The 12088-nt window shown below is 45.2% G+C and overlaps 1 protein-coding gene across 2 annotated transcripts in view; it reads left to right on the top strand.

The window, feature by feature from the left end:
• MCTP2 (multiple C2 and transmembrane domain containing 2) overlaps nucleotides 1–12088 on the top strand; it is a 139796-nt gene that overhangs the window by 20154 nt on the left and 107554 nt on the right. For both annotated transcript variants that reach the window (XM_068143357.1, XM_068143358.1), the window contains 2 exons: nucleotides 9132–9236; nucleotides 10044–10583. In XM_068143357.1, coding sequence (XP_067999458.1) covers nucleotides 10107–10583 — 477 coding nt within the window. In that variant the 5' untranslated portion in view covers nucleotides 9132–9236; nucleotides 10044–10106. The remainder of the gene's footprint in view (nucleotides 1–9131; nucleotides 9237–10043; nucleotides 10584–12088) is intronic.

Below are 12088 nucleotides of genomic sequence, written 5' to 3'. Positions count from 1 at the left end.
AGAGGCTGAAGTGAGGCAGGCCCACTGCTGTGTGATACTTGCATTACCCCCAGCTTTGGGACAATGGCATCAGAAAGTGGCCATACTGGGTCAAATCAAAGGTCTACCCACATCCCCAGGGCCAGATCTCCGACAGTCACTGACAGGGCATGCAGTCAGAGCAGTGTAGTATCAAAGAAACCCTTACCGGGGCCAAGAGGAGAGAATATGTTGGAAAACACTGGGTTAGAAACAGAAAGCACTGAAGCAAATTGTCCATGCCATCAGCTCAAGTGACCAGAATGCCAGGGTAATGTGGTGAGCCTAATTCTACATAACAGCTGGCTGTAACTGCAGTGAGGACAAAGCTGTGTGAAAATGAAAGCTCCAGAGCAGGTTAGTCATAGAAACCAAATATCATAGAAGACCCTGAAGTGAATTTTGTATGACTTCAAGCGCAAGGAAAAGAGGCTTCATCTTAACTCAGCAGTGCCAGTACTTCTGTTTTGAGGAGCTCTGCTGGATAGATCAGGTCCAGGAATGCACCAGAGCTAACAAAACTGGGCTCTGTTGGAGAGTTGAAGTTTGCTGAACTTGCATTCATAGAATCACAGAAGTGTTTCAGTTGGAGAAGACCTCCAAGATTGAGTCCAACCATCAGGCTAACACCATCATAGCCGTTAAATTATGCCCTGAATCACAGAGTCATTAAGGTTGGAAAAGCCCTTTAAGATCGAGTCCAACTGTCACCCAACTTCCACGACCACTGAACTGCATCCTGGAAGCACCACATCTACAGCTTCTTCAACACCTCCAGGGATGGTGACTCCACCACCTCCCTGGGCAGCCTGTTCCATCCCCTCACCACTCTCTCAGTAAAGAAGTTCTTCTCAATGTCTAATCTAAACCTCCTCTGGCACAACTTAACCCCATTTCCTCTCGTCCTATTGCTGGTTAGTTAGAAGAAGTGACCAACACCAGCCTCACTCCAACCTCCCTTTGGGTAGCTGTAGAGACCAACAAGATCTCAGCCTTCCCCAGACTAAACAACCCCAGCTCCTCAGCCATTCCTTGTACAACACCCTCCAAACCCCTAACCAGCTCCTTGCTCTTTTCTGGACACACTCCAGCACCTCAATGTCTTTCCTCTCCTGTGGCACCCAGAACAGAACCCAGCACTCAAGCTGTGGCTTCACCAGAGCAGAGTACTGGGGCACAATCACTGCCCTACTCCTGCTGGACACACTGTTTTTATCTAGGGCAGGATGTCCTTGGCCTTCTTGGCCACCTGGGCACACTGCTGGCTCCTTTTCAGCTATCCACCAGCACCCCCAGATCCTTTTCCCCTGGGCAGCTTTCCAGCCACTCTGCCCCAAGCCTGTGGCGTTGCCTGGGGATGTTGGTGACCAAAGTGCAGGACCCAGCATCTGGTCTTGTTAAACCTTAGCCTATTGATTTAACCTGTCTAGGTTTCTCTGCCTTCCTCCCCTCAATCCTCTCATCCACATCATTAGTAAAGATATTAAACAGAGCTGGCCCAAATACTGAGCCCTGGGGAACACTCTTGTGACCAGCTGCCAGCTGGATTTAATTCTGTTGATCACAACTCTTTGGGCTTTGCTGTCCATCCAGTTTTTGATCCAGCACCCACCTCACTCCAACCTCCTTTCAGGTACAGAACAGTGAGATCTCCCCTCAGCTTCCACTTCTCCTGACTAAACTAATCCCAGTTCCCTCAGCTGCTCCTCATAAGCCTTCTTCTCCAGGCCTTTCACCAACTTTGGTGCCCTTCTCTGAACACATCCTAGCACCTCAGTGCCCTTCTTGTGGTGAAAAGCCCAACCTCTGCAGGTAAAATCCTGAACAGCTCACTTAATGTTCATCCCTGCATGGGACTGGAGCAAAATTTCATGTTTTAATTTTGGACCCTTCTATTCAAACTTGAAACAGCTGCTGGAGTCACAGTTTGTGGTTTTCTTGATAATCATGTCAGTATCTAGGGGCTTGAGCTTCAGCAAACTGAAACCCCGGTGTTAAGACTTGGAAAGTGCCAAAGTGTAATTGCCAATGAGCATGAGTTAAATTTACCCCCTTTATCTGATCTTCTCAAGGGGAAATTAAGCTAGAACAGAACCTGGAGAGTATTTCTAGTGCCAGGAGGCTGAAAACTCAAATGGTGTAGAGGAAGAGAAACCTCAAAGCTGGTTCTCTTCTGTGAGAAATGTAGTTGGCATTTGTAGATGCATGCTGGCATATGTTCAGTCTCTATAATTGGGGTAAAAAAAGTAGCTTCAAGCAGGCTTTAGGTTTCTGCTGCCGTTAGTACTGAACTTTTTACTGTCATGATGTCAGGGGAGCAGTGTGAATGGTTTCAGTTGCATGCATTGGCTTCTTCATATTTAAAGTACTAAGTTATTGCTCAGGATGAAACTATTCACCGCATCCACAGCTATGAGTAAGGAGGGTAAAGATCCTTTAGTCCAGAGAAAAGAATAAGGATGCATTTGCTCCCTTTCCTGTGTGTGACAGACTCTTCCTTTTGCAAGTTTTACCCAGAAGTCAGGCTGAGGCAAGGGAAAGTGGGTTTTGGCAGCAATGAGTAGTTTGTATGTGCCTTTTTTTCCCACGGTCTCTCTTTCAACTCTCAGAACTCCAGGTATCTAAGTGCAGTGGTTCTCTGAAAGGAGACTTGTGGCTCTTGCAGAAAAAAGGAGGGTTATTACTGGTGCAATTCCCTCCTTCAGTGATACAGCTCAACACACCAAGCTCTGTTTCCTTCAGTGGCAGGTGCCTTCAGCCTCCTGCCTTTCTGAACTGGACTAGATTTTTTTACTGGATCGTTGGAACAGGCTGCTCAGGGAAGTGGTGGTGGACTCCCCATCCTTGGAGGTGTTAAACAAATGTGTCGATGTGGTACTCTGGGACATGGCTTGATGGTTTGTCTTCATCTTAGAGGTGATTTCCAACCTTAATGATTCTATGGTTCCATTTTATCTAAGGATGTACCCAGACTGCATGGAGATGTTTAATGTGAAAGGACATTTAATCACAGTACAGAATCAAAGCCATCTCCATCTCCTGTGTACCCAGCTTTCGCTGGGAGCTCTGGCCCTGATGTGGCTGTTGGGCAGAGGAACATGTTGTAGCAAGGAAGAAAAGAGGTCAGACTGCACTTGCTTGGCACAGGCTTTTGTCCTCTTCAGGTTAGCAGCAGGCGATTTCTCTGGATCAAAAATGTTCTCTTTAGGCTGCTTTGGTAAACTGTTGTTAAATAAAGAATCACACAGAGCTTTTAATAGATCTTTCCTCTATAGTCACTGAGTTTTGATAAGTGGTGTGACAGTAATAGTCGTTATTTAGGGAGCAATGCTGGCACATGCACAAGAAATTTGCATATGAATTCAAACTTAGTTAACTATGTGACTTAAGTGCTAGTAAAAGGCACTGGCAGATTTGGCCTCCAGTGGAAATGAGTCTTCAGTTTCCTTCCTAGGTTTGTTTTCCCTGAGAGTTATGAAAAGGGATGATCTATTTCTGTGCACCTCTTGGTACAAAAATACACCTTTTGTTATGAAAGAGGTGAACAAGAGCTTGAAGGAGAGAGTGAGGAGGAAGGAGGCTGCAGGGCTGGATTCCCCCAGGAGCTCCTCTAACAGGCACCAGCTCCTCCAGCACATGGGTCCCTGCCTCTCCTGATCGTGTGTTGCTCCTCATGAAGGCCCTGATAAAGCTCTCATTTTTCTATCACTTTAGAGCTGCCCTTATCTCACTCTTGCTCTGTATCTACATCTCTCCTTCCACTTGATGCTCACCAGCTTTCTTTTTCCCCCAAGCTCCTGGAGGTGCCTTGCTGTAGATGTCGCCTTTCCCATGGATCACCCAATGTGATTGGGAGCAATGAGGCAAAGTATGAAGCAGATAGAGTCAGTGGTAAATCAGTCCTAATTGCTGGTGTGATCTCAGCACATGGCACAGTGCCATACTCTGGGATCTTCTCTGGAGTCTGGTTTGATGTGCACATCATCCCCTGTGGTACAGGGCTACAGGAAGCAGATCTTCATGCATATGTGTCCCCAGAGAGGGCTGATGCTCAGCAGGCCTGATTGCACTGTGAAGATCATATTTTGAATGTATCAGCTTGGTACAGTGCCATCAATCAGTCTGAAAAGATTGAAGGGGCCTTCTGGCTTGCACAGGTACAATTACAAGCCAAAATATTTTGAAGGAAGCTGAAAGAGTCGAAGGAACTCGTGAAGTATTTTTGTAAAAACACACCCAGAGCCTTCATTTCCCCTACACATGCTCATCCTTTCTCTTGTTTGTAGAGCAGACAGAAACCAACCAAAAGGAATACTTTGTGAGGTGGAGACAGGTGCAGGGGTATGGGTTTTGGTTTTTTTTCACAGTAACTTTCACTATCAGCTGCTATTTTAAGATGCTTGTAGCAGCTGGTCATTCTGTCACTTCTTGTAGTTACTGTCTGCTCATACATGTCGAGAAGAAAAGCTCTCCAGATTGTGCTAAAGAGTCTCTAAGGAGTTTAAGCATCCCTGTTCCTCTCTTGTGACAAGTGGAGGAAGGTGTGTGCTGGTTTCATGTGGCTGTGAAAGGTGGAGCTCATCATCACATTTGAGCCAGCTAAATGAGAAGGCAAGCGCTGAGCTCTAAATGCTCAACGTAGGAACTCAGGGATGTATAACATCCACCCCTCCCCAAAAGACCCCAAACAAGGAACAACCCCAAACCCTTCAAAAAATAAACACATTATACTTAAGAGGCTTGTATTCTGTGCATGAAGCAACCATGCTTTACTTCAGCTCTCTGCTTACCCTGGAGAGTGTTTGTGATCTTCTGCATTTCTTTCAGCTTCCACTGAGAAAGCAAGGTTGGTTTCTTTGGGGTCATCTTCTTCCCATTCAAGCACTGAGGCATACAAAATTATCCTTTATGAAGCACTTGTACTAAATTGGTTGACAGCAACAGGTCAGGCTTTTATTGCGCTTTGTATGTAAGTTTAGCATCCCCCAATGCTTTGCAAATGAGTCTGTTAACAACAGAGTGATCGAAGAGGAGGATCTGTATCACCAGCCTGGCGTCGTTTGAAGCCCTGCAGGGAAGCTTAAGCTCAAACGCAGTGGCAAGATTTGGAAGCTGGCCAAGTCATGACCCTGCTTTTGCAGCCTGTGATGAAGACGTTAGCTCCACTTCAGCGGTGCGCTCCCTTTGATGCTTGTTAGTACTAAAAATACTCCTCACCCTGATTTCCCCAGGGTAATTAGCCTGTGCAGAATCAGATGGAGAGTAGATTTGGTTGTTTTTTTTTGTTTTCTTTTTTTTCCTGGTGCCTTATCAAGTTTTAAGTTCAGGTATTTACCATAATGCTGTATAAGAGACATCTGCAGGAGGAAAAGGGCTGTCTTGGGTGCTCAATGTTGTGATGTACAGATTGAATTCGGTGTCCCATGTTAGCTTCTGTGATCATAGCCAGAGAGAAATGGCCTCAAGCTTTCCTTTTGGGCTTTTTGTCTGCAAAGAAAGGGCAACTCCAGGAGGTGTTGATAATCCAAGGGACATCTGCTCCTGGTAAGACCTTCCCTTTTAAGTGTTTCAAATATATCTAGGTGTAACTGGTGCTGGGTTTGGAATGCTCTGGGAGAAAGTGGTGACTGAACGAAGGGTTACTTTATAGGATGCTATTCTCTTATCTCTTGTGGCTGTTGACACTTGTAAAAAACCTGCTGAACTTGCAGATGAGGGACTGAAATGAGCCCCGGCAAAGAAGGAAGTGTAGGTCTCTTTTTCTGAAGTAACTCTGCTGTTAGTAATGATTCGTGTTTGACTGCGTTCTAAACGGTGATGAGAAGCCTGGAGTGCTTAGTATGGTCTGTTACAGAAATAACAGCCCAGCACTTGCAGTTGTTTAGCCAGCTGAGAGCTATTTGCCTGATATTTTCCTTTTTCTCCCAGGGAAGAATAGTTTAATTTATGGCTTGCAGGATAGGAGGGTGACATTTATAGCAAAAAAAAAGAGAAATGAAGGGTATGAAAGGAGGATCCCAGTTCCTTTTCTGCTGTTCCTTTTCCTCTTCCTGGATGTCAGCCTTGTTTCTCAGCACACTGAATTGAGAAATTATCAATCCAAAGGACTTTTAACTTCCAATAGCCAAAGACTATGCTGTGTAGCAGAATTGTAATTATCTTTGCTTGTAACTTGTACAGATGTCTCACGCCTCAGGTTTTAAGCCAGTGAGTCAGTGCCAGACAGGCAGAGATCAGAGTGAATATCCTCTGCCAGAACAGCCAGAATCAACAGAGCTTTCAGAATGAGGGAGTTTCGTTAGTTCCTTCCAGTTTGAACCTGTGTTAAGACACATGCAAGTGAGGAACATCTTCCCAACAGTCTCTAATGCACGCTAGTATTTTCAGCTCTGATGAGTTTAAATGTTGGCTAGCATTCAGCTGTAGCTGAAAACATACTGCCTGAATCAGACTTTAGGAAGATGGATGGCATGCAGACTGACCCAGTGTTCTCACCTTAATTGGATAAGCAAATTGAGTACAATAATCATTAGATTTATGGAAGTTTTAATAGTGCTGGTGGTGTGCTCACATGCATTTTTATCATGCAGGCTTTGAGGATGCTTTTTAAAAGCATTAGCAGGGAATGGCTTTGGGTGCTTCAGTGAGCATTGTGTACTCCTGGGTGTGCAGGGAATGGTTGCATGATGAAGAAAGACTATATATGCAATAAGTTCCAGTATGGGGATCAATGTGGTTTTCTTTGCCAGTTTAGGTATACTGGGAACTCTTCTAATGTTTTCAGAGTGTCTTGCAGTATTTCTCACTTGTGGCTTTTCTGGCTTCCTGACAAGATGGTAAGTGAAGTAGAATTACAGAATGATTTCTCTAGGCATTCAGTTGACATTTGAAATATCTCTTGTAGCCACCTGTTAGAACATCTAACAAAACCATTTAGCTCTAAATATGAAAACAATTTAAGTGGGTGTGTTGGGAGTGCTATAGTGAGATGAAACAAAGCACATCAAAACCCCCCAAAATCCCAAGGACTGTCATTAGAAGATGCTTAAGGGAGACTAAAATGCTAGAGATATTTGTTACATCAGGCACAGGGTGAGCTGTGACCAACTTCTTTGCCACTAATCCTTTTCTTCTTGACCGCAAAAGAGGAGGCCCCCAAAAGAGGAGGAGTCAGAGAAAGGGTATAATAAAAATGACAGGTGCAATTGCAAGTGATCTCTCCATGATGGAAGAGATGAAACTGCATGGATTCTTTGAAGCATTTGAGACTGAGGACACCAGAACTGGGCACAGTATTGGACGTGGGGGTCTCAGCAGAGCAGAGTAAAGGGGCAGGATCCCCTCTCTTGCCCTGCTGGCCACACTCCTCCTGATGAAGCCTAGGGTATGGCTTGCCTTCTGGGCTGCATGAGCACACTGCAGGGAAGCTGGAGTTGGGAGCTGCTAAGAAGCACACTGCAGGGAAGCTGGAGTTGGGAGCTGCTAAGAGGCAGGTAGCTGGAGTCACCCTGCTGACTTTTTAAAAGCCAGGAACTTCTCCCTCTCTTTTTTTTTTTTTCTTTTTCCTTTTTCTGTTGGTTTTTTTTTCCCTTCCACCATAATTCTGCCTGGCTTGAGGAGAACTCTGCTCATTGAGGGCTAAATGCAAGCAAGCCTAAGTATGGTCCCTCCACCATCTTTGCATCCTTTTTATTTAGCAACCAAGGAAATGCAGCTGGAAAAAACCCCACCAAAACACAAAAAGACCACACGCTCAACTTGGGGAAAGTAGCTGGGGAAGCCTACAGGAACAAGCCTGCTGCTAGGAAACAAAGTCTGAAAGCAAACAAAATAAAAACAACAGCAGTGGGCTGGCAAAGTAAGAAGGGCAGAGAATAACAGGAAGGGAATAGGATGCAGTAAGAGCCTTGGGAAGTGGATGCTGAGCTAGCTTCTGCTTTTGCTTGTGGTGTCTTCAGCAGATTTCTGTGCATGTAAGTGAGCAAAGCAGAGAGCCCTGGCAGTAGAGGAGTTGTTTAAATGAATCCCAACAGCATGTTGCATGCTGTTTTGTGCAAATATGCTCAGTCTAATAATTTGTGCTATTGGCATGCGGTGTAGCAATACCAAGGAGGTCTGTGGCTGCATTTAAAGAGGGAAGAACCTAAGTGAGAGCCATCAGATGACGAGAAAATCCATCTGTCTCTGGTGAGCTTGTGTAGGGTGTCAGGCACTGCTCTAGCATGAGCATCCCTGCATCTCCAGTGTCAGGGTTGACATTTTCTCCTCCCCCTCTAAATCTGATCATCTTGTGCTTCACCTTGACTTCAGTGAGAAAAAGCCCTGCCATGCTTTTGTGTGCCTCACATCTCTCTTTAGGAGGTTCAGCATATGGCTTTTGCTTCTCGGTGATGCTGTGAGGGGGAAAAGGTAATTGCAGTTTGTCCATGTGTGCTATGATACCAGGTCTGAATTCTGGGGGTAGAGGTGAAAATACTGTGTGTTAAGTGGATGTAGATAGATAGCTATAGATATACTTGCACCCCTTGTGCAAACTGTCTTACTGCCCTGTGAATGCATGTAATGATATTAAAGGCTGTTGTTTTTTGTTTGTGATATAAGGATGCTGATATGAATCATTTACATATAGACATAAAGGCAGGAGGATTGTGCAGGTGTAGTTACATAGTAATACACTTTAAGCATTTGATTTTTTTGTGTAGATGCCTGAACTTTGCAAGTATGGAGGGGCTTAGCCCTAAAAATATTGAAGTCAGTTATGAAGGAACTGGCTGTGCTCATTCAACTTAATGAATATAAGAGTCCATTTCTTTGAAAGCAAACAGTGATTCTGGATTCATCCAACACTTGTATTTATCTCCTGTTCAGGTATTTTTCCCTAGTGGTCAGGCAAGCAGTGAGATAAATAATTTTGGGTCAACTAAGCAATTGTTAAGGTGCAAATGTGCAGTGTTTTTTCTTGCAGTCAAGGGGTACACATTTGTGTGGACACAGGTATATACTGCAGCCTTTGCATGGGTGTCTTAGAGACTGGAAGGGAATAAATCTGCAAGTTTCATCAGCTCTTTCTCTTAGTGAGTTTTGACAATGATTTGGTTCTCTCTGCTTCACAGAACAAGGATGGTTGCTCAGCTGTTAATCACAAAGGACACCACCTGTGAGGATATTCCTGTGTTGCAGAGGTGTCCCTTCGACAGCTCCCTTACCATGCAGATACAGTAGGTATCTTCTCTTCTGACCCTCTTCTGACTGCATAAATGCTCAATATCAATCAACTTAAAGACAAAAGTCCCACCAGTAGGTGTTCAAAATCTGTAAGTGTTCCATCTCCCCATTTTTTTGGGTCCTCATTTCCTCTCAGCTCCCTTCCTTAGGAGGAAAATTAATCCTGCGGTGGCAACTTTTGCTGGCAGTGGGTTAATGTAAGGGGTTGTTTTGAGGTCTCGACTGGGATTTCTCATGCCCTATGTCCTCTCCAGCCTCACAGCCAGTTTGTGGAGTTGCTGGCAGTGTTGTGCTTGTCCACTAACACATCATGTAAGAGTTTATATAGCTTAGGAAGTAGCCTGAACCTCCCTGCGTCGGCTGGGAAAGCATTGGCAGAAATCACAGTGCCAGCCTTGCCAGCGTTTTTTTTCCCCCTATGCTAACATTATTGTGATTTAACTCCCATCAGTTAAGTTTTGTACAGAAACAGTTTGAAATTGGATAAATCTCAAATGAGGACTTGGCAGAAGAAACAAAACCTCTCTTCTTAGCCCCTCATGAAGTAGTGGGCAGATGCTGAATTTTGGTGTAGGATTAAATACTTGTTCTGACTGTTTTCCTCCCAGATAATCAAACCTACCCACCAGATTGTATCTGGGAAGCACTTACTAATGCAGCATGAGCCTTTCTTTCTTTTTTGCTTTTTTAAACTGTTTAGAAAAATGACTGAAAGTTTCAAGATGAGACAACATGAATCATAGTCTTCAGCTGCTGTTCACTTTTGTGATTGACTTGCCTTCTTCCTACGTTCTGTTTAGTCACCCTGGGAAGCGCTGAGGCCGTTTCGCCCAGGAGGCATTGCTGAGATTGCCCTCGCAGCGATGGACTTGGACAAACCATCCGTCTGGGGATCCCTGAAGCAGAAAACCAGACCCTTCCTGCAAAACCTGAGCGTGAAGAAGACAAAGAAGAGGTCTAGCAAAATGGTGGAGAGGAAGGTCCACTCCTTGGACCGACGCCTCAGCTTGTCGGTGCCAGACATGCTGGAGGTGGAGACTCTCACGGAAGAAGAAACGACTTACTCGAGTACTCGAGTGTTGTCCAGCTGCTCCCCCAAGAGCTTCTCCAGGTCTGTGATGTCCTTGAAAAGCAGAAGTGCTTCGGTCAGGCCAGCAGGAGAGGACTGGCCGTGGCCATCGCAGCAGGCGACACAGGCGGAGGTGACGGTGCCCAGCCCGGACACACAAGTCATGGGCAACGCACTGGCTGAGGGAAAGAGGAGATCCAGCGACGACCTCTTTGAGCTGCTGCACAGTGCCCGCCTGAGCACCACCACCCTGACAGATGAAGGGGCAGAGGTGGGTGCTTGGGCATCAGATGGGCTCAGTGGCTGCCTCATTATGCTTCTCTTGAAGTGCCTGGGGTGTGAAGGAATAGAGGAGGGGGCCCTATTCCAGGAATGTATATGGGATTAAAATAAGCATAAACCATATGTGATGTACGAGTTATTGGAGACTAATTGAGAGATCCTTTCAGTCAGTGTGGAGCTGCAAAATGACCCTGCTCCATTTTGATTTATCTGTTTTGTTTTTCATTCTGGAGAGCTTATGATACTTATTTGTTGGAATTTCTTGTGTAAGTAAAAAGTTGTTGCATCCCTCTGAGCTCTGAGATGTGGTGCTGCAACATTTGCTGGAGCATTCTTTGTATTAATATTGCTTTACCAGGATTGCTCTGTAGCAAAATCAACTTGTCCACTCGCTCCAGATCTCTTGATGGCATGAGGTGAAAGATGACAGGTGAGTGAAGTGAGCTCCACTGCCTGTGCCTGGAGTTAACCACAACAAGCTTGTGATGGAGAGCAGTGAACACATAGCATTATGCTCACAGCTGTCCTTTGCCTTGGCTCTTAATTAGAGGTGATGCAAATTCAAAATGGTTCTTCTGCATTCACCATCTTGTCCTCCTTATTTCCTTTCCCCTGCTGCCTTTGTGATCAGTAATTCTGTGCCTGGATAGAACGTTCCATGAATAAGGGGATCCAAGTCCAACATGAAAATGTAATCCCTTCCTGGCCTGAGTAAAGTGGGGAACCCCATGGAGTTGCCTGATGGCTTTATAATATCCACAGCAGGTGAAGATTGTGGCCACATGAAATATCTGTACTTTATTTATCTCTTGTGCAAGTGTAACTCCTCCTGTGGAGTTTTCACTGGGAAGGTTGGGTTTTGGACTTTCTTCTGAGACCTTTTCAGCCATAACCTAGGTGTTACAGCTGCGGTAGCTGCTTTCCATAGTCATCTGAGATGCAAAAGTGGGCAATAGATGCATTGGTTTGAAGTCTTCCTTTGGCAGGTTATTGGTTTCCTGGTATTGAGAGAGCACGACAGTAGCTTGCATCATGCTTTTTGTGGGCATCATTCTCTGTTCAGTGAGGTAAGTCAGAAGGAAGGCAGATCCTTGGAACAAAGCAAACTAAAAAAAGAAAAAATGTAGGTTGAGGGCTTTTCTCCCCCCCAAAATTGCTTGTCATATGCCACCTACTCATTTCCTGGTTACCTTTGGCCACCCAATGCCATCAGATACAGTCCCAGCCTCATGCGTGTGCTCAGTGTGGGTTTGTGGCTTTTACACTCACCTAAACTCTCAGTGCAGAGCTCTCAGTGCAGAGCTCTCGGTGCTTGCAGTGTGACATCTTCAGTAAAGGCTCTTGCCAAGGTACCATATCTCCATTTGCTGAGAGATTTGCTATATCTGTTCTCTATAGCAGTCCAGCTAGGCAAATCTGAAGGGGGAAGAAGCAACAGAAGTTGCACTGAACCCCTTCATAGAATCATGGAATCACAGAATTTTAGGGTTGGAA

Source organism: Melanerpes formicivorus, unplaced genomic scaffold (genome assembly GCF_026170545.1).
Source record: "Melanerpes formicivorus ecotype bairdi unplaced genomic scaffold, bMelFor1.0.p_v2 SCAF_10, whole genome shotgun sequence".
NCBI classification, from domain to species: domain Eukaryota; kingdom Metazoa; phylum Chordata; class Aves; order Piciformes; family Picidae; genus Melanerpes; species Melanerpes formicivorus.
This window is presented reverse-complemented; position numbering and strand designations above follow the sequence as displayed.